The 20,737-nt window shown below is 37.0% G+C and overlaps 1 protein-coding gene across 1 annotated transcript in view; it reads left to right on the forward strand.

Moving 5' to 3' along the window:
• The first annotated feature begins 3,116 nt into the window (after nt 1-3,116).
• ALG6 (ALG6 alpha-1,3-glucosyltransferase) overlaps nt 3,117-20,737 on the forward strand; it is a 31,811-nt gene continuing 14,190 nt past the window's right edge. The window contains exons 1-5 of the mRNA XM_083359917.1: nt 3,117-3,141; nt 9,075-9,176; nt 11,339-11,423; nt 15,003-15,092; nt 16,757-16,845. Of these exons, the coding sequence (XP_083216043.1) occupies nt 9,095-9,176; nt 11,339-11,423; nt 15,003-15,092; nt 16,757-16,845 (346 nt within the window). The 5' untranslated portion in view covers nt 3,117-3,141; nt 9,075-9,094. The remainder of the gene's footprint in view (nt 3,142-9,074; nt 9,177-11,338; nt 11,424-15,002; nt 15,093-16,756; nt 16,846-20,737) is intronic.

The following is a 20,737-nucleotide window of genomic DNA, read 5'->3' on the forward strand; positions in this document are numbered from 1 at the left end:
TGTACACCGCCCTGAGTCCTCCGGGAGAAGGGCGGTATATAAAACAAATAAATAAATAAAATAAATAAATAAAGAGTGAATTAAATGATTGCAGAAAAGTGCTGGATGGATAAAATTAGATGGAAGCATGAAAATGGAAGATCAGAGAGAAGATAAGAGATGGCCAGAGTTCATGGAATAGTTTTTGTCAGAAAACTGAAAATACAATCCATATTTTTGCAATTCTTTAAAGTTTTCATGAGGAAAGTGTCTATGCTTACTGATTGACCACATGCACAGATGAGAGTAAGATAACATAATTCCAAGTAAACTGAGCCTTCATATTATCAGTAAGCAATTTAAAGATTACAGTAATCCTAGTCTTATAGAAAAATCACATGTGTCTGGAGGTTTCAGAATATAGGCTAAGATAATGAGAAGATTGGAGGCTGAATGATTATATGAGCTTTCCCTTCTTTTTACTGCCTGCTATATCAATTATTTTTCCTCCATTATGATTTTTCACTAAAGTCAAAATAAATGAATTACTTCTTGGGCTTATATTCTAACTAACTAAATAGCTGTATTCAGCATGAATATTGTTCCATCTGATCATTTCAAATGCTGAATTGTATATTGAACCATATTCTAAGTGATTGCCCAATTACCTCTCTCAAATGGATGTTTTAATGTAATTTAGATGTCCCCATTTATGGCTTAAAAACAAACAAGAATCATTGACACTGATCTCATATAAGTAAATATAATGGCCAAACTGTTTTAGTGAGCAGGAACTAGCATTCTGATTACCGTATTTGAAATGTCTTACATATGAAGTGAAATATAAATATTTCCCATTATCATCCTTTTTTCCTCTCTTCTTCTTATGTGGGATTCAGAGACCAGTCATCTCAGGGTGTCCCAAAAATGTCTCTCTGCCTACACAGAGTTTATTATATTTATACAGTTTTAACAAGCAGGAAATTACGCACAGCAAAAGCATTGTTTATTGGTGTACTCCCTAGTCAATCTTAGAGAACATCCGAACATCCCAAGCCAGGGCAGTCTTCCTTATCTAGCTGGTTCTTTGCAGTCCTTGGCAAGGCTAATTGGAATGAGCTCATAGACATGTGGATAACAGGATACTGAGGCAGGCAGTTTTCTGCGCACGGTCCCTTCATATCCTTGACCTCCATCTCTACATTCTTATATTATTTAGCCAAGTTGGTTACTGAGGAAGAAAACTTGACTGCAACTGGCCAATGCTATGTTGTTCTGCTGGAAGTGCATTAAAACACGTATTACCAATTTAAAGGTGAACAGTTGGAACGTCTTAATGTTTTTTATACATTCTATTAAAGCTTATCAGTGTTAACCTTAAGAAAAAGAACTATGGTTAAAGAAATCCACTCTCTTAGATCCTTCTGAAGTAAAGTTGTCAAGCAATTATTTTTTATTTTAATCTTGAGGTTCACCAAACAGGATTAGGAACCACACAGTGCTAGAGGAACAGAGCCAATACGAACATAAATCAACACTTGAGTTACCATAAATGAATCTCATATAGGACCATAAAACTGAGCAGAATTACAAAGGCCCTAACCAAAAGTAATTTAATACTAAGTAAGTAAAATCACTAGGCAGAAGGAGATGAATTATAACTGGATCAGTCATAGCAGAACATGCTATCTGGGGTTGCACTGCCCCAGACCGACCTGGTATGTAATCTGGGGGTCCTCCTGGAGTCACGACTCCTGCTCAAAGGATAGCTGGCAACAGTGGTTAGGAGGGCTTTTGCTGAATTTTATGTTATGCAGCAGTTACAACCCTATCTGAATCAGGAGGCCCTTTTTTCAATCACACATGCCCTGGTCATGTCCTTTATGGTCTACTACAATGTGCTCTACATGAAGATAGCCCTGAAGTATCCAGAAGCTTCGGCTGGTGGCTGCACAAGTAAATTTTTTGCTCAAGGATGGTGCATGTAACACTTCTGATGCGTGAAATGGATTAAATGTCAGTTTGCTTCTGGCGCCAATTCAAGGTGTTGGTTATTACTTTTAAAACCAAGAGGAACCATCCTACCCCCATCACGTCAGCTTATCCCACCCATTCAGGCAGGAAAAGTAAGTTACAGTTAAAGAATTTTGCCTGGTGGGGTCCAGGAAGAAAGCCTTCTCTGTTGTTTTTCCCATCCATTGGAATGTCTTCCCTCTAGAGATGAAGCAGGCCTTCACCCTCCTGACATTTCAAGAGATTTGAAAACCTGACTCTGCAAATTCACAAGGGGCTTGCTGAGTGGTACACAATCCTGAGCGTGGTTAGTACTTTGAAGCCCCCCAACACGGTCTTTTAAATTTAGCTTATCCTTGTGTTTACTCGGCTCCTTTTATTGATGTATTGTATTTTTATATGGTTTTTATGCTTTAGTTGTACACCTGCCAGAATCACTGAGGGTGAGATGGGCACTGTGTAAATATGACGAATGAATGTTATCTACTTTGTTTTTTTGCTTATTTTATTAATTTGCTTCACTTTCTCCACAGACTTTAGACCCTTGCCAATGTAAATACAAATAACTTATATAGTTGATCAGACTGTGATCTGTTTCTGCTTGTAGTGTTCTGTAATTATAAAATATGGCCTGAAGGTGCATGATAATTTTTGCTAGAGTGAGGTTGTGTGTGCCAAACCGCCTCTAATGCATTTTTTTTAATTTTTTCCCCGTGGGTATTATTATCCCTATTTTGATGCACACAAGGATACTGAACTTCTATAATGTGGCTTACTCAAGAAAGACATCATGATTAATAAATCCATAGCTTAGTACAGTATAACGTGCGATTCCAGTCTAAAGAAAACAGCGGGCTACATTTTTTATTGCTTACAAACTAAGCAGCTTAACGTTGTGACTGTAAACGCACAGAGACTTATCTCGGTGTCCGCCAGATTAAGCCTCACCTAAAATCAGCAGCCACGCTGCCTGATTTTGGACGAGTCTGCTGAAAAACTCAGCCCGGAGCCTGAGCGAGCAGAGAACAAGCGACGTCACCCACTCAGGAAATGAATTGCGCATGCGGCCGGGCCAGTAAGGCGGGACCAATGAGCGGCTCAGACGTGCGCACGCCCATTGGAACCCCCCTCTCGCGCCTGTCAGTTTCGGTGAGTTGGGAGAGTGTCCAATGGCGGGTGGGGAGGTCGGTCGCGGTGGAAGACATGGCGCGAGGCAAAGGCGGGATTTATACTTTATAAGCGCTCCTGAGGGGAAACGGAGCACGCGCTTAACAGCTGGATGAGGGCTCGGCTCTTCCTCTCAAGAGCAGCGCCCGTGTCCCTTCGGGGGTCAGGAGCTGCAATTCTTCCCCTGATGGGTGGCTCAGCTTCGTGCCTTTTAGACCCGGGAAGAAAAGCCCAACGGCCGGCAGCTACCTCAGTGCGCCGATTTGGAGGGCTGCAGGCAGGGAAAAGCGATGTAGAGGCGGGGCGACTTTTTTCTTCCGTTGAGGAAGGGAGGACTGTGGCAAGACAGAGATTCGTTAGCAGCCTCCTCTTCTTCAAGAGCATTTTTTACCTCTAGAGTAGGGGTCTTCAAACTTGGCCCTTTTATGACTTGTGGACTTCAACTCCCAGAATTCCTCAGCCAGCGTATGCTGGCTGAGGAATTCTGGGAGTTGAAGTCCACAAGTCATAAAAGGGCCAAGTTTGAAGACCCCCTGCTCTAGAAGACTGTGCTCCCACCCACCCACAGCGTGTGGAATGTAACACATGAAGGCTTTCGGTACTAAAAGTAATGGGCGTTGAGGACGCGCTAGCTGTATGCGCAGATTGCATATGGTTTAAATATTCACAGGAGCCCTAATCTGGTTTCCTTTCATAAATACCGAGGATGCTTCCGAGATAACTCTTGATGCATTCTGTGGCATGTTTACACGGTCTTTATATGCCGTGTACATCCCCATTATGCTACTCCCTTTCTGGTATGTAATGTTTTGCCACGTACAGGGAAATAGCAAGAAATTTAAAACATGAAATAAAAGGAAATAGTGTGCATTTACAGTTAAAACTAGTTTGCATCAATACCATTCAGGATATTACTTGTCATTCTCTAATTGTGAACCAGTCTTGCTTCTGCCATGTCTATATACTGTATATTGCTTTCCTTAAATTTCTCACATTTCCACTTTTGAGGATCCAATCCTAACTTTCTCAGTTTTCCCTTTCCTCTCGGCCAACTCTTCATATTTTTGCAGTCCAATTTTTACTTTCATCCCTCTATGATCAAATCACTTTAATATACTACTTTCATGCCAGCAATTAACTTCTTTATTTGACTCGTGTTAACTTGGTACCCCCTCCCCACTTTTTAAAATTTTTTATCTCTTCTTATTTTAACACCCAGCTCTCACACATATAGTGAGGAAAAAAATATTTGATCCCCTACTGATTTTGTACATTTGCCCACTGACAAAGAAATGATCAGTCTATAATTTTAATGGTAGATTTATTTTAACAGAGACAGAATAACAACAAAAAATCCAGAAAAACACATTTCAAAAAAGTTATAAATTGATTTGCATTTTAATGAGTGAAATAAGTATTTGATCCTTATCAGTCAGCCAGATTTCTGGGTCCCAAGTGTCTTCTATACAGGTAAAGAGCTGAGATTAGGAGCACTCTCTTAAAGGGAGTGCTCCTAATCTCAGCTTGTTACCTGTATAAAAGACACCTGTGCACAGAAGCAATCTGATTCCAAACTCTCCACCATGGCCAAGACCAAAGGGCTGTCCAAGGATGTCAGGGACAAGACTGTAAACCAACACAAGGCTAGAATGGGCTTCAAGACTATTGCCAAGCAGGTTGGTGAGAAGGTGACAACAGTTGGTGTGATTATTCGCAAATGGAAGAAGCACAACTGTCGGTCTCCCTCAGTCTGGGACTCCATGCAAGATCTCACCTCCTGGAGTTTCAATGATCATAAGAATGGTGAGGAATCAGCCCAGAACTACACAGGAGGATCTTGTCAATGATCTCAAGGCAGCTGGGACCATAGTCACCAAGAAAACAATTGGCAACACGCTATGCCGTGAAGGACTGAAATCCTGCAGCACCCGCAAGTTCCCCCTGCTCAAGAAAGCGCATGTACAGGCCCGTCTGAAGTTTGCCAATGAACATCTGAATGATTCAGAGAAGAACTAAGTGAAAGTGTTATGGTCAGATGAGTCCAAAATTGAGCTCCTTGGCATCAATTCAACTCGCCGTGTTTGGAGGAAGAGGAATGCTGCCTATGATCCCAAGAACACCATCCCCACCATCAAACATGGATTGGAAACATGCTTTGGGGGATGATGGATGGGGCCATGTACCATCAAATCTTGGATGAGAACCTCCTTCCCTCAGCCAGAGCATTGAAAATGGGTCGTGGATGCGTATTCCAGCATGACAATGACCTGGCCAAGGCAACAAAGGAGTGGCTCAAGAAGAAGCACATTAAGGTCCTGGAGTGGCCTAGCTAGTCTCCAGACCTTAATCCCATAGAAAATATGTGGAGGGAGCTGAAGGTTCAAGCTGCCAAATGTCAGCCTTGAAACCTTAATGACTTGGAGAGGATCTGCAGAGGAGTGGGACAAAATCCCTCCTGAGATGTGTGCAAATCTGGTGACGAACTACAAGAAACGTCTGACCTCGGTGATTGCCAACAAGGATTTTGCCACCAAGTACTAAGTAATGTTTTGCAAAGGAGTCAAATTCTTATTTCACTCATTAAAATGCAAATCAATTTATAACTTTTTTTAAAATGCGTTTTTCTGGATATTTTTTTTTGGTTGTTATTCTGTCTCTCACTGTTCAAATAAACCTACCATTAAAATTATAGACTGATCATTTCTTTGTCAGTGGGCAAACACACAAAATCAGTAGGGGATCAAATAATTTTTCCCCTCACTGTACATCTTAAATACTACATTTCCACTGCCTTCATCTTCTTTGTTTTTCCTGACATACCAAATTTATATTTCCCAATAAGAGGGTGAGCACAAGCATAGCTATTTTTTCTGCTTCTTTTGATAAATGTTTTTTCCTGATAGAAGCATGTATCAATGTATCACCTATTTTTATACCAACATTTTTCTAACCATTTTTCCATGCTACCAAGTCCTCAGTTTCATCTACTTTTTATAGTTTTTCATCATCTACAGTCTCCAATTATTCACTCCACATCTCCTGTCAAACATAACTACTCTGATTTTTGATTCTTTAATTTTCAGAACCTTACTCCTTGTCATATTGTGCATTCTGTCTAACATTGTAATTAGTAGATTTCTACATCACTGCAGTCTAATCAAACTTTTGGTGTATTTCAGATAAGATAAAATTTATAAGATAAAACCACATACAGCGAGAACAACCAAATTAATGATTCTACAAACATTCCCTAGACATTTATCTATAAATATATTAAGTAATTCCAGGAACATTACACGTCCTTATCTTACTCCTTGTTTAATATTGAATCATTTGCTAAGAATTTCATTTATTTTCATGCATTTTTCATTGTCATTCTGTTTTTTGCATTTATACAAACTGAATCCTAAGATAATTACATAGTTACAATGTGATTGAGTACTGTGTGGTACTCTGCATTGCATGAACAGTCATTGGTATGGTTACTGCAACTGATGGGACTATCAGGGTGCATCATTCCTGGCTGGAGAAGGTTGCTTTAACAAAAGTTAGAGGCCGGATTCATGCAAGCTGCAGTCCTGCCATGGTTTTCAGGTGACAACTACTCAGTTTGATTCAGAACGATAAACTATATTGGCAGGATTTCTAAAATGCATTGCTTTGGGTAGTTTGTGTTTGGCCCTTTCTCTATGACTCGGTTAAAATGATATTCATCTGTGCTTGAGCCAGCAGATAACTAAAATCAGCACAAAATTTGCTAACCCTACTGCCCATTTCAATCTTACAGAAGGCAGTTGCGATGGACTAAGAACAACCTTGCAGTTTTAGCAAGCAGCTCCCATATGCCATAGACTGGCTGTCAAGTGTCTTTGCAATTAACTCAGAGAGACCCAGTTGGTTGCCTGATAAATCAGGAATGTTTCTCCTTTCTTACTAGGTAGCTTGGCATCAGGAGAGAAAAGGAAAGGGGAAAGGAGAGGGGAAAGGGAGAGGAAGGAGAGGGGAAAGGAAAGGAATTCCACTTCTTCGAGGTTTCCTGACTGCAGTATTCACATTTGTTCTAAGAAAACATCGGCATGCATTCACTTGTTATGGGTTGTTGTCATCTTACGTGGGGAAAACATGGCTTTAAAAATAGAACAACAAAGTATTTTAAGTTTTTGTCATGTGTTGCTTGGGAAGGAGATGAAGTTAATGCCTTGGGGTATAATTCAAGGTATAATCCCAAAGGTATAATTCATACTGTAATTAAATTCAAGCAGGATGGAAACCAGCCCATGATTCTTTGGACAAAAATTAAGGTACAATTAGGTTAAAGTTCTTAAATTAAGAAGATAGGATCAGGTGTGCTATCACATACATGTTTCTCAAATAGAAACAAAGACTGGTTTTGCACAATGCACATTTTGGTCTAATGTTCTGCAAACCCAGTCAATTCATTAGTTTATAGTCCAGTCTGTATATAAACACCGGAAATTAAGTTAACTGAATAATTTGCAATCTGGCCTGGGGATCCAGTGACATTGGTGGAAAGCTCACTAGCTATATGTCTACGGAAATGAATACTCTATCTCAGATTTTGTTTAGATGGTTTTAAACATTTTAGATTATTTTTGTAGCTATTTTTTGGTTGTTTTTGTATTTTCTTGTATTTTTATTTTGTATTTGAAAGGGGGACTTTTTTAACTTGTAAACCATCCAGTGTCATGGCAACAGCATGGGCTGCTATATCAATTTAATGCTTAATAACACATAACATCATTTGAGATGTTACATAATATTACTTTATAATAAAACATATTTTATTATATTAGAGAAATTAAATATAACACTTTAGTTCCTTTCCCATGTTTATACAAATAGTCCATAACTTGCAACAGTTGTTTAACAATCATTCAAAGTTACAATGGATGTAAAAAAAAAGTTATTACAATCCAGTCTCAAAGTAATGATTGCCGCACCACTCCAGTGGTCATGTGATTACATTTCAGCTGCTTGGCATCTGACTCCTGTTTATGAATGGTTGCAGTATCCTGCAGCTACTTAATTGTGTTTTGTAATGTTTGTTATGTTTTCCAGTAAAACTCATTGGAAAAAATTGATTTGCACTTACAATCATGTAGTTCGCTTAACGACCGTGTAATTCACTTAATAACCACAGTGACTCACTTAACAATCATAATAAAAAACATGTAAAATTGACTCTGGTGATATGATGTCTCAACTTACAGTATGACTGCAATGACTTATGACTAAAATTCTCTTCTCAGCTGTGGTCATAAGTTGAAGACCCCTGGTACCTGTTTGGGAGTAAGTTATCAATAGAATTTATTTCTAAACAGACTATATATATACAGTAGTTATGTATATATTTTGAGCAAGACCAAGATTTCATGTATAATCCAACTTGTTCAATATGCTATGGAAACATAATCTCTGCTTGCTATAAATTTTATAGAAGATGCTTGTAGAATTATAGAATTTTGTTCCTAGAATTGAGATGATTACTTTAATTATACTATTAAAAAATAGTAGAGGGGCACACATTCCATTTATTTGTCTTTTTAGCTTGCCCAATTACTCTTATTACCAACAGTTCAAATATTTAAGTCAGCTACTTTTTCCTTTATAAAAAACAATCATCTTACTGCACTGTGGACTGGTATGTAAGTCTAAGTGCTATTGCTATGATTCTTTCAATAGCATTTCTGGTTGTTGCAGAATAGCCCTCTAATACTGTGCTGAATTCACTCATTGTTTTCACTTCCCCATAATAGTATTATAAAATGCCCACATTGGGTTGCTGCCTTTTGGAACAGAATTGTGTATATCATAGAGAAATGGTTTTATTATGGTCATAGACTAGGACTAAACTAGTATAAAACAATGTGTAATATAATTGTTCTTATTTCCAGACCTTGATTGAAGACCAGCAATGGAAAAATGGATCTTAATTACAATTACTGTGTTACTTGGACTTATTGTCCGATGGACTGTGTCACTTGGTCCTTATTCAGGTAATACACATTCATAATTTGAGCTAGTGCATGGAGATAAGTTTCTTTAAAAGTTCAGATTATGATATTGGGAACTCTTAAAAATATATGGGATTATACAAAATGTAGGAAATACAAGCAACTATTTTGTATTTTTATAGAGCCACAAATATCGGCATAATTAAATAAAAAACATTTATTTGATGTTTGCTCATTCTTCAGTATTATTCAGATATATCCTGAGCATCTCTGTACTATTTGAACGTCTTATAAAACTTAGATCATTCTTAACTGATCCAAGAATGGTCCACATATGAACAGAGTAATCTAGTATTTCATCACTGTGTTAGTATTTCATCATTGTGTTAGTAGTTATATAGGTTTAGGGAGTACTTACCTGAGCTGTTTTATTTAAAAATGCAACAACAAAATATTTGATGCATATAAGTTTAAGTTTAAATGAAAGCAGATTTACTTTTTTCCTGACCTTATCTCACCCACACTTTAAATTGTGCCTCTCAGGCACCTAATTGAGAGGTCAAGTAACGTATGGCCTTCTGCTTCTCTCCCCCCCACACCCGTTCTATTTGTTTCATCTTTAATATGATTGAAATCATGTGAAGAAAGTAAGCTCATAGTTGCTGACTTTATTCAATAAATCTATTTCTGCCATTGTCTATATGCTGTTGTTTTGAAGACTTGCAACAGTAGACATTTCCAGAATAAAAACTGAAAATGTGGTTTTAAAATACTTCAGTAACAATATTTTTTATACTTCGAGTAGAAGTAAAATAAATAAAAAGACTTATTGTTGAAGTTGTCTCTTCCTTGTCCTTGTTTAGCAATCGCTATGTCAATGCTGCAAACACTGACATGTTTTTGCACTGACAATATAAAAGACAGCCTGTTACTTTAATTGCTTCATTTGGGGAGGAGGAAATCTACCCGGATGTTGTGAGAAGATGAGAAAAGCCCGCATACAGAATGGGAAGTGAAACCTCATATGTAAAACTAATTGGATAATGTGATTTATGACATGTAGATAAGGGCGGGGATTGTGTGTGTGTTATGATGGGTTTGGGGGGAGGAGATTTCAGATTCTGGCATCCCTCCATGAGTGCCGATGTTTCGTTTCATTATTAAGACTTTTAGATAAACAATGTTTGCATTTTATTTGAACTGTCTCATTTATCAGAACCATGACACGCTAAAGAAGTTGTTAAGTGAAATGGTCATTAAGTGATTATTCAGAGGGCATAGGCTCTAATCATTACAATAAAGTAATAGTGGCGTGCTACTTTGAAGATTTGCAAATATTTAATAATAACTTTGAAATGTTATGATTGGCAGCTTTTTCTCCCCCACCCAAAGAGTTATAACATGAGTATGCTTTCATTAGCTAATCAGGAGACAGGAAATAAATAATTGTATATATTAAATATTAAACAGTTACACTGTTTCATATATCTTGTTTAAAAAGAAGCCCATTCATAAAAAATACTGGCTGAGAATAGCAAGTAGAAATGAGCAAAATGGAAATTTATATTGTTAAATATAAAACTGGTACAACTTCAAGCTGAATTTGACAGAAATTTGACTCAAGCATAAAATGTTACAATAGCAAGAAATACTCTTTTTTGTGTAAAGCTTAAAAAGAAAAAGATGTATCTCCTTCATTGTGCATTAGTAAATGAATGGAGGTATATAACTGCAGTAGAGACCATATTTTTGAGGAAACCAGATATTAGGTGTTAGGTCCAAAAATTATGATTAGAGAAGGCCTTTGGTTATACGGCTGTACTTTTGCATTCCTGTGGCACCCCAATTCTTTTTCTTGAAGTTCAGAAGATCAAGCTATATATTGCATGCTAATGGATCAGAGGAATCTGGGAGATGGGATACTGCATTAAGAAACATGGAAGATGGAATCTGCATATACTGTATGATATCATGTATGATTGTATGTTTCAGATTGCAGAATACCAATACTGTTTTCATTTTTGAATTTGAAAGAATTTGAAATATTTTTCTCTTTAACATGGACACACATTTAGAATAGAAAACATTTATTTCTCAAGAATTTAATAAAAAAGCACCAATGTAATCATAACAATGGATAGCGTGTAATTTAACAAACAGGCACACAAACATATCTCTCATCTTTTCTTCTGTTTGTGTTTTAGGTGCAGGAAAACCACCTATGTATGGAGACTATGAAGCTCAAAGACACTGGCAAGAAATTACTTATAATCTGCCAGTCAAACAGTGGTATGACTTTATTTCCATTTATATAAGGAGAGACCATATATATATGCTTGGGGGAAAAAATCTTAGGTGGGCTGTATAGCTTTGTACATAATGATGTAGAAATAAGACGACTTTTCTTCAGTGGGATATCCCAAATAGTATTATAGGAATGCAATTATTTTTCATAACCCATATATTATATCTGTTCAGATTTATCTCAAAAGACACATTTAGTATTGATATCTACAATGGTTAGGCAGATTAATTAAAATATTAAACAGGTTTGCAAGTGTTATAGAAACATAGTTTAGAAACACCATTTCTAAAATACGGAATTGAAGCAGAAAGAATTGGTTTCTCATATATGGCTTTATATCTGTTGTCTCTATATTATGCTCTGCCTTTGAATGGAAGCACGTCTCTTCTGTGCTGTTGCTTCTCTTTAAGAGACCTAGTTTGATTGGAATCTGAAAAGAGGAGAAAATGATAGCTGTATTATATTCCTGTTTACCCATTAGATGAGCAAAGCACAGGAGAGAGAGCATTGAAGCTTTAGTTAGGAAAAACTGGTATCTAGTATTTACCTTTTCTCTCAACAATATCATGGGCAAGGGAAGATTATGATTCAGGACAGATAATGATTGGGAGGGTACGCTAATGGAAGAGTCTGCCTGAAGGAGAAAGCCCATTGCCAAATTTTTCTCATCTTCCAGATGTAATAAAGTATCCAAAAAGATAAAAAGAAACAGTTGATATTACAGAAGTTCTCTCCTTCACCCACTTTTCCTTTTTGTTTATTAAGCTATGCCTGTTTTGCAAATGAGTTGAAAGGTGCTGCGTTTTGGACATTGCAGGAATGCAGGCATGTATTGCAAGAATGCAGCCCCTCTTTTTTCATGCTTCTATATCAAAGTTGAAGGTGTGACTGCTTAAGAGTCACCTTAACTCTAACAAGTCAGCTCTTTTAAAGCGAATGCACCTTTTTCAGGCTCACACAAAATTCTAAAGGAAGCTGGACTGTTTTAATGAATAGCAAAAAGATGCTGCACTCACATCAAGTTTTGAAAATGTGCACTGCCCTGATGTTTATTAAATGTATTATTTTAATTTCTAAAGATTCAGACTCAATATTTCCCTTCCACAGTTAAAACAAAAGATAGTGCTAAGACTAATAAATTTGGGATTTGTTGCTTACCAGAGCACAGAGTCCAGAAGCTAATGAGCTAATGTATAGACTCAGTATAAGTCTTCAATATATAATAATGGGAAATGTTTTTTGTGTAAATTGTATTTATACTTTTTATTTATTTATTATTGGGACTTATATGCCGCCCTATCTCCTGAAGGACTCAGGGCGGCTAACAACAATAAAATACAACGATACAAAAGTTAAAAAGAATTAAATTAACAGCCCCGATAGAATAAATTAAAATTGTAGTTAAAAACTGAAAAACATTTTAAAATCCCTGTCATCAGTCCAGGTCAGCCTGATGGAAAAGAAGTGTTTTAAGGCCGCGGCGAAAGGACCGGAGATCCGGGGCCATCCAGAGCTCAAGGGGAAGTTGGTTCCACAGGGCAGGCGCTCCCACAGAGAAGGCCCTCCCCCTGGGGGTCGCCAGCTGACATTGTCTAGCCGACGGCACCCTGAGGAGGCCCTCTCTGTGTGAGCGCACTGGGCGATGGGAAGTCGTTCCCGGCAGCAGAGGGTCCTGCAAGTATCCCGGGCCTAAGCCATTTATTATACTTAATAATAAATACGTTTAAATTATAAGCAAATTGGGTTTGATGAAGTGATGGGAAAGAAAAAAAAATTGTTCCGCTCTGAAAGATTAATAAATGTAAGAATTTACAAGTAAGAGAATAAGTGCACTTATCTGCCATCAAAGCATATAATTACAGCTACTGAATCCATTCTACTAGTTTACTATTGGGTAATTAGAATTTTCCTTCAGGTATTGCTGAATAACAGGGTATAGCAGTATAGAAAGTATATTTGGAGGCAATTTTATATTAGCTTTGTTTTGCAACAGCATGAAATATTTTATGATAGATTATACTGCATGCAACTTGGCATTTCTAGAAAGTTGGTTCCCCAAAGTTTTTGCCTTTGAAGAGGCTACAGTGATAACACTATGCATATATACTCAAGTGATATTGCATGTACTTCACGTTTGCCTCCTTTGTTCAGAAGCAAAGTATATTAAAAAGGTGGGCAATAAACTAGAAATGTGATTTGTATGTAGTTTTCCTATATGTGGTTTTCCTGAGCCAGAGGCATGAATTTAAATCTTTCTGCCTTCCCTATCTTGCTTTGGAGTCCATGCATATATTTATCAAAGACAATCTTGACAGCATCTTTTCTTCCTTATTGCTAGTTAGAAATATGGAATTTCTTTGCCTTCTCTTCATCAGTATGCACAAATCTTTTCTAATGGAGTCTAAGACTGAATTAGAGGGCAATGCTGGATGAATAAATGAGATATTAACAAGTAAAATGCAGAATATTAATACTGTAATAAAGAAGTTAAAACTATCCTGGTGTGAGAAAATTTAAATAGTGGGATAAAAGGGTAGAGATGCAGCTGTAAGAAATATGATTTATCATGAATTGTTCATAAGATACTTCAGGCTGCTTATAAGGTATTCAAGAAAAATCATTTATTGCAATAAATGTCAGAAACTAGCTGCATTTGACTGGATAGACTGGAAAAACTAAGGACTTGCCCCTGGCAATTATAAAATAGTAGTCACTCTGTTTCACACAGATTTAAAGGTTCTGATATCTTATTTTTGTAATTTTTATTTTCATTGAATAAAATCTTCTGAAGTCTTTCAACTTGAAGATGTGTCTAAATTCTGATTACTCTCCACTCAAATGTGCAGTACAGAAGACTCTCATACAGAAAGACATTTTTTGTCTTTGCACTTTTGTATTATTCTCTAGAGGATTTAGAGGACCAGTTGAATTTGTTACTATTGATAAAAGTCTTGAGCTGGTTCATGATGCTTGTCCCTTGTGTTGAAATTCTGTAGTATCAACAGTTTTGTTACATTTGGTTAAGCTGCAATTAGTTTCCAAAAGCTCATCCTTCTGTAAAACTACAGTACCCTCTGAACACACTTGACATAGAACAGTGTTTTCTTCTAACTGCAGCATTTGCGTACTGACAAAAACAGTCAATCATTCCTTTTTATCTCTGGCGTTTGTGTGTTTTTACAGTGAAAGTAATAGAATTAGATCTTGGTTTCCCCTAAATATAGAAAAAGCTACATTAAAGACTACAAAACCTCTGTGAAATCTTATACCTATATTAGAGATTTTAAAGCCACTGTGCCATCTTATACAATTACATATAGTTAATATAAAAAACACATTTTATTTCCATTATTATTCTGCAGACTATTATTTAAGAAAAACTTATTCAGAAAACTGTCCAAAGATGATTTTGGGGAAGAAAAAAGCTTGCTTTCTCAGAAGCTGTCACAAAATAGCCTCGGATTTATATAAGAAAATAAAAGAGATATTGTTCCTAAAATATGCTATAATTATTTAGAATTTTAGAAGTGTATATTTATTTAGAATTTTACTTTATTTTTCAGGTACTTTAACACGAGTGACAATAATTTACAATATTGGGGCCTTGACTACCCACCTCTTACTGCTTATCACAGTCTTCTGTGTGCTTATGTGTAAGTTAATTATTATATAGCCAATTGTTTAAAATAGTTTTTTAAAAAGAAAAAAAAGAATGCTGATTCAGAAGTTCTTTATATCCCTAAGTGTTCTGTGGTACATTCAGAGATTAATATCCCTAACAAGATTTTTTTTATGGAGAATAAAGAAAATGATTGGATATGGATGTTATATATACAAAGTTTGAATTCCTGAATTGGGGTCATATCAAGAAATTATTTCCATATTTGTTCCTTAAATTCTACCTCCTCTAAATTGGGGAAAGCTCTTCAATATACATTCTCCAAATTTTGCCCAAAGCAACATTCCAGCTACTTTGAAGAATTCTAGTGACCATGCTTTGGGTGCAGGAGACAATTGTAGGTTGCAAGTTGCCCACTCCTGTACAGTTTATCTTATATTAGTTAAAGCATTCATATTATTTCACCTTTTGCTAACAAACTGTATATGAAAGTAGTACCCAAATACCAAAATTGTTACAGATGAGACACAGAGGAGATTATACACTGCAAATGGATCTTATATATAGCCCAGGATTTATGTATTCAGCTTAAGCATCTAATTCTTTTTGTCTGGTATATAACTACGTATATATTATGTTTAAAAAGACTATTTTATTTTATTTTATATTATTGTATATGTCCAAGGCATTTTTCATTAAGATGTTGAAATATTTTACAGTTTTGATCATACAGTTCACTATCACAAGCTACCCAAAGTTGTTGAGAGTTGGGGTGGCACACAAATTTGATAAATGATCATTATCGATATCAGTATCAGTATAAGAAGGATAGGCTTTAAGTGGGACTTCTCTGTTTTAATCTGTAGCAAGATAAAAAAAACATTTGTTCACAGTGATCAATATGTAACCTATGTTTCTAGTTTGCAGAGGCCAATTGAGAAGCAGCTTTGAAGAGATAATCACTTTAAAGTTTAAAAATGACAAATCTTGTGCTGAAGGACACAAAAGACTTTAGACTTTATTTCTTATATTCTGTCTCAGAAATGGGCAATCTCTAGATATTTAAAACTGCAGTTCTGTGTAGGTGGTTATCCTGCCTTGTGCTGACAGGACTGAAATTAAAAGTATCAAGTGAACAGCAGGTTGCCTATTCTGTTCTTAACAAAATTGTAATTAACAAATTAATGGCTATAATTTCCTTTTTTTACTTTTATAAAAGAAATATAACTAGCTGATAAAAACTCTGCATAGATCTAGAAAATTGTATGCTATTTTATTACCTTGAACTGGCTTTATAATACTATTGTTACAATATGAGTTTTACTTTTTTCCTGTGATCAACATAGCTATTTTTTGTTTTAAAAAAAACACTGAAATATGTTGAAATTATCAGCAGTGTTTTACTATTGTTTTTAGTTTTCAGAAACTGGACTAAAAGCCAAAGAATTTTTGTAAATTCATTTAAGGTGAAGAATATTATTCAGAGTTGTCTCTGCTACCTTGTTTTACTGTTAAAAATCTGAGGAATATGTTTACAATATTCAAAAGAAAAACTACTATAAGGGGTTTTTTTTACATTTGATGATTAAGTACCATTAAATGAACAGTTATTACAGATTTAGATTAATTTATCCTATCATACCTTATAAGTATTCACCTAGGAGAATTCTTTGTTTTTCTTATTTGTAACTTTTTTAGGGCAAAGTTAATAAATCCCAGCTGGATTGCTCTACACAAATCTCGTGGGTATGAGAGTCAGTCACACAAGTTATTTATGCGTGCATCAGGTAGGAAATGTTGTTTTTTAACGAAACTATACAAGGCATTTCATCGGATCCTATATTGTTCATTTGGAGATGCTCCATATAAAAAGAGTTTGCAGAGTTTGATAGAAGTAATTATAATCTCTAATGGCACCAGTGTACTATTAATAATACAGCTTTATACTTACAAAATACTATTATGAAAGGGATTGTTCAAGGAACTACATTACAGAATTCTGAATAACTATATAAATGGGATTAAAAAAACTAGCCAAATACAAATGATTATATATATTGTAGCAGTTACATTGTTTTATTTTACATTAGGTAATTAAATCTGCTTTGTCTAATATGCAGGTAATATTTGAATACAAAATGCTCAATAAATAATGGCAGTAAAGTGACAGCTTGTCCTCCATCCCACATTATATAAAACTAAATTTTTGATAACACTGAAGCTCGAGTCAATAATATATAAAGGTGTACAAGATGACAACACTAAATGAAATAGAAGCTTTCACTAATTCTAATTCCATATATTATATGGTATGTATGTATGTATGTATGTATGTATGTATGTATGTATATATATATATATATATATATATATATATATATATATATATATATATATATATATATATATATATATATATATATATATATATATATATATATATATATATATATATTTTCTGAGGTTTTCGCGGGTGCCTGTATGTGGATCCTTGGTTTTTCGGGTTTTTCCCCGCGTAGAACTAAAGGTGTAGGCGCAACGTTTCGACGGAATCCCATCCGTCATCATCAGGCTTTAGCTTCCTTCTTCTGGGAGAAGCATGTGGCTGTTTGTTCCTCTTTTTTAAACTGCCAGAGGGGGTGTGTTCTGTGGAGGTGTGCTCTGATTGGGTAGGGGACCAAGTGTGTTCTGATTGGGTGGGAGTGTGTTTTGAATGGTGGGTGTGTTCTGATTGGGTGGGGGGGTGTTCTGAGTGGATGGGCTGGTCTCAGCTGCCAGCTCCAGACCTGAGCTGGTGAGTTGTGCTGCTTTTGTTCGGCTTCGTGTTTGTGGTGGTGCCATGTTTTTATAGTGGGTGTCAGTTTGCTTATTGTGTGGTTTGGAGGGGTTTAAAGTGGCTGATGTTGCAGCTGTAGTTAGGTTTCTGTTTTGTGGTTGTGTGTCTTTATCATTGTGGGTTCGGATTTGCTTTTTGAATGGTTGTGTGGTGGTGATGTCATGTGATGTTATCATGAGTTTGGGTCTGGTATCATTCTTGGTGGTTGGGCCTCGTCTGTCAATCAAGGCGGGTTTCCAAATGGCTGGTAGACGAGAGGTATCATCTCGTTTATTCATGCTGTGGGGGCGTTTTTCTATCTCAATGGCTTCTTTGATTATTCTGTTGTTAAAATGTTCAATTTTGGCGATAGTTTTGGTTTTTTTAAAATCAATTTCATGTCCCGTGGCTTCAAAGTGTTGGACCAGGGATGAAGTTTGTTCTCCCTTTCTGAGTGAGTTTTTGTGCTCTTCAATGCGTGCACTTATTCTTCTGTTGGTCTGTCCGATGTATGTGGTGGTGCAGGTGGTGCATGGGATTTCGTATACTCCTTGGTTTTCTAACCCAATTATGTCCTTGGGGTTTCTTAGGATGGTGGATATTTTTCTGTCTGTGTAGAATGCTGTTTTGATGTTGTGTTTTTGGAGGACCTTGCTGATTCTGTCTGTGGTCCCTTTTAAGTATGGGAGGAGGGCTTTGCCATTTTCTTGTTCTCTGTCTTGGGTTTTTGTGGGTGTCTCTCTTCGGATTAAGTTGGTAATCGTGTTTCTTTTGAATCCATTGGCTGTTAGTACATTAGTGAGAGTGTGTAGTTCGGTTTTTAGGTGTTGTTCGTCAGCTAGGTGTTTTGTTCTGGAGATGAGTGTCTTGGCTACGGAGTTGATCTGTGCTGGGTGGTGGTGTGAGAGTGCGTTCAGATAGCGGTTTGTGTGTGTTTTTTTATGGTAGATAGTGTTTCCTAGGGAGCCGTTGGATTTCTTGTAGACTAAGACATCAAGGAAGGGAAGTTGATTGTTAGCTTCTGTTTCCATGGTGAATTGTATTTTGGGGTGTAGGCTATTGAGGTGTATGAGGAAGTCATCCAGTTTTTCTTTGCCGTGTGGCCAGATTACGAAGGTGTCATCTACGTATCTGAGCCAGAGTTTGGGTTTGTGGTTGGATTTTTCTAGAGCGAGGGTTTCAAAGTGTTCCATGTAGAGGTTTGCGATGACAGGTGAGAGGGGTGATCCCATGGGTGCTCCTCCATTTGTTTGTATCTTTGTCCATTGTAGATGAAGTATGTGTTAGATAGGCAGTGGTTGGTCAGATCTAGGATGTGTTTTGGGGGGTTGTATTTATTTAGGATAGCTGTCAAGGCTTCTTTGATTGGCACTTGGGTGAAGAGGGATACAACATCGAAGCTCACAAGTAGGTCACAGGGCTGTAAGTTTAGTTTACTTATGATCTCTATGAATTGGAATGAGTTTTGTACGTGTGAGGTGATGGAATTTGCATAAGGCTGTAGTTGTTTGGCAAGAAATTTGGCTAGATTTTGTAGAGGTGAGCCTATGGAGCTGACTATGGGTCTGAGTGGGGTTCCTTCTTTGTGTATCTTGGGCAGACCATAGAGCTTAGGACATCTGGATGATTTTTCTCTGGGAATGATTGTTTTCTGGATCTCTTCACTGATGGGGGTGGCTTTTATTTTTGATTTTGTGGTTTTTTCCAGGTAGGTGGTGGGATCTGTCTTGAGGAGTTTGTATGTGGAGTCTCGGAGTAGGTTGGATAATTTGGTATGGTAGTCAGATGAGTTCATTACCACCGTGGCGTTGCCTTTGTCTGCTGGCAGAATGATTATGCTGGTGTCATTTTTTTAGATTAAGTAGTGCTGTCTGTTCCTCTTTGGGTAAGTTGCTTTTGGGTGGTTTGCTGGTGCAGAGGATGTTGGTAACTTCGAGTCTGATTTTGTTGGCGTCATCAGGGTTAATTTTGGTCAGGCTGGATTCGACTCCGCATATAATGGTTTCCATGGGAATGTGTTTGGGAGCGACTGCAAAATTAAATCCTTTAGACAGGACGTTGGTTTCGGCTTTGGTGAGAATCCTATCTGAGATGTTGTGCACAGTTTGTTTCATGTGTTGCTGTGGGAGAGGAGGGGTTTGTTTCTGGCGTTCCTTTAGTCTTCGGAGTTTATTGGTGTGTGTGTCTGTTTTGTAGGCAGTCTCTGTTTCAGCTCTCCAGACGGCGATTTGTTTGAATTTGTCCCAAAGTGTGGGGTGGATCTTGTTGCTGAGTTTGAGGTGAAGTCTGAGGAGGTCTCTGTTGATTCGGTCCAGGAGGAATCTTTTTGTGTGGAGTTTGTTTCTGATTAGGGCCAGTTCTGTTCTTATCAGGATGCGTTTGATGGCTGCAGAGTTGGAGTGGAATTTCAATTGGAAGGATGTGGGGATTAAATTTTGATCTCGGCAGTTGCGTAGGAATGTGAGGTCACACAGAATGGAAGCTCTTCGTACTTCGAGTTTTTCGTGGCCATAATCACAAACGAACTCCACACAAAAAGATTCCTCCTGGACAGACCAACAGAAGAATAAGTGCACGCATTGAAGAGCACAAAAACTCACTCAGAAAGGGAGAACAAACTTCATCCCTGGTCCAACACTTTGAAGCCACGGGACATGAAATTGATTTTAAAAAAACCAAAACTATCGCCAAAATTGAACATTTTAACAACAGAATAATCAGAGAAGCCATTGAGATAGAAAAACGCCCCCACAGCATGAATAAACGAGATGATACCTCTCGTCTACCAGCCATTTGGAAACCCGCCTTGATTGACAGACGAGGCCCAACCACCAAGAATGATACCAGACCCAAACTCATGATAA

This window comes from Vipera ursinii, assembly GCF_947247035.1.
Source record: "Vipera ursinii genome assembly, chromosome: 3".
In the NCBI taxonomy this organism is placed as follows: domain Eukaryota; kingdom Metazoa; phylum Chordata; class Lepidosauria; order Squamata; family Viperidae; genus Vipera; species Vipera ursinii.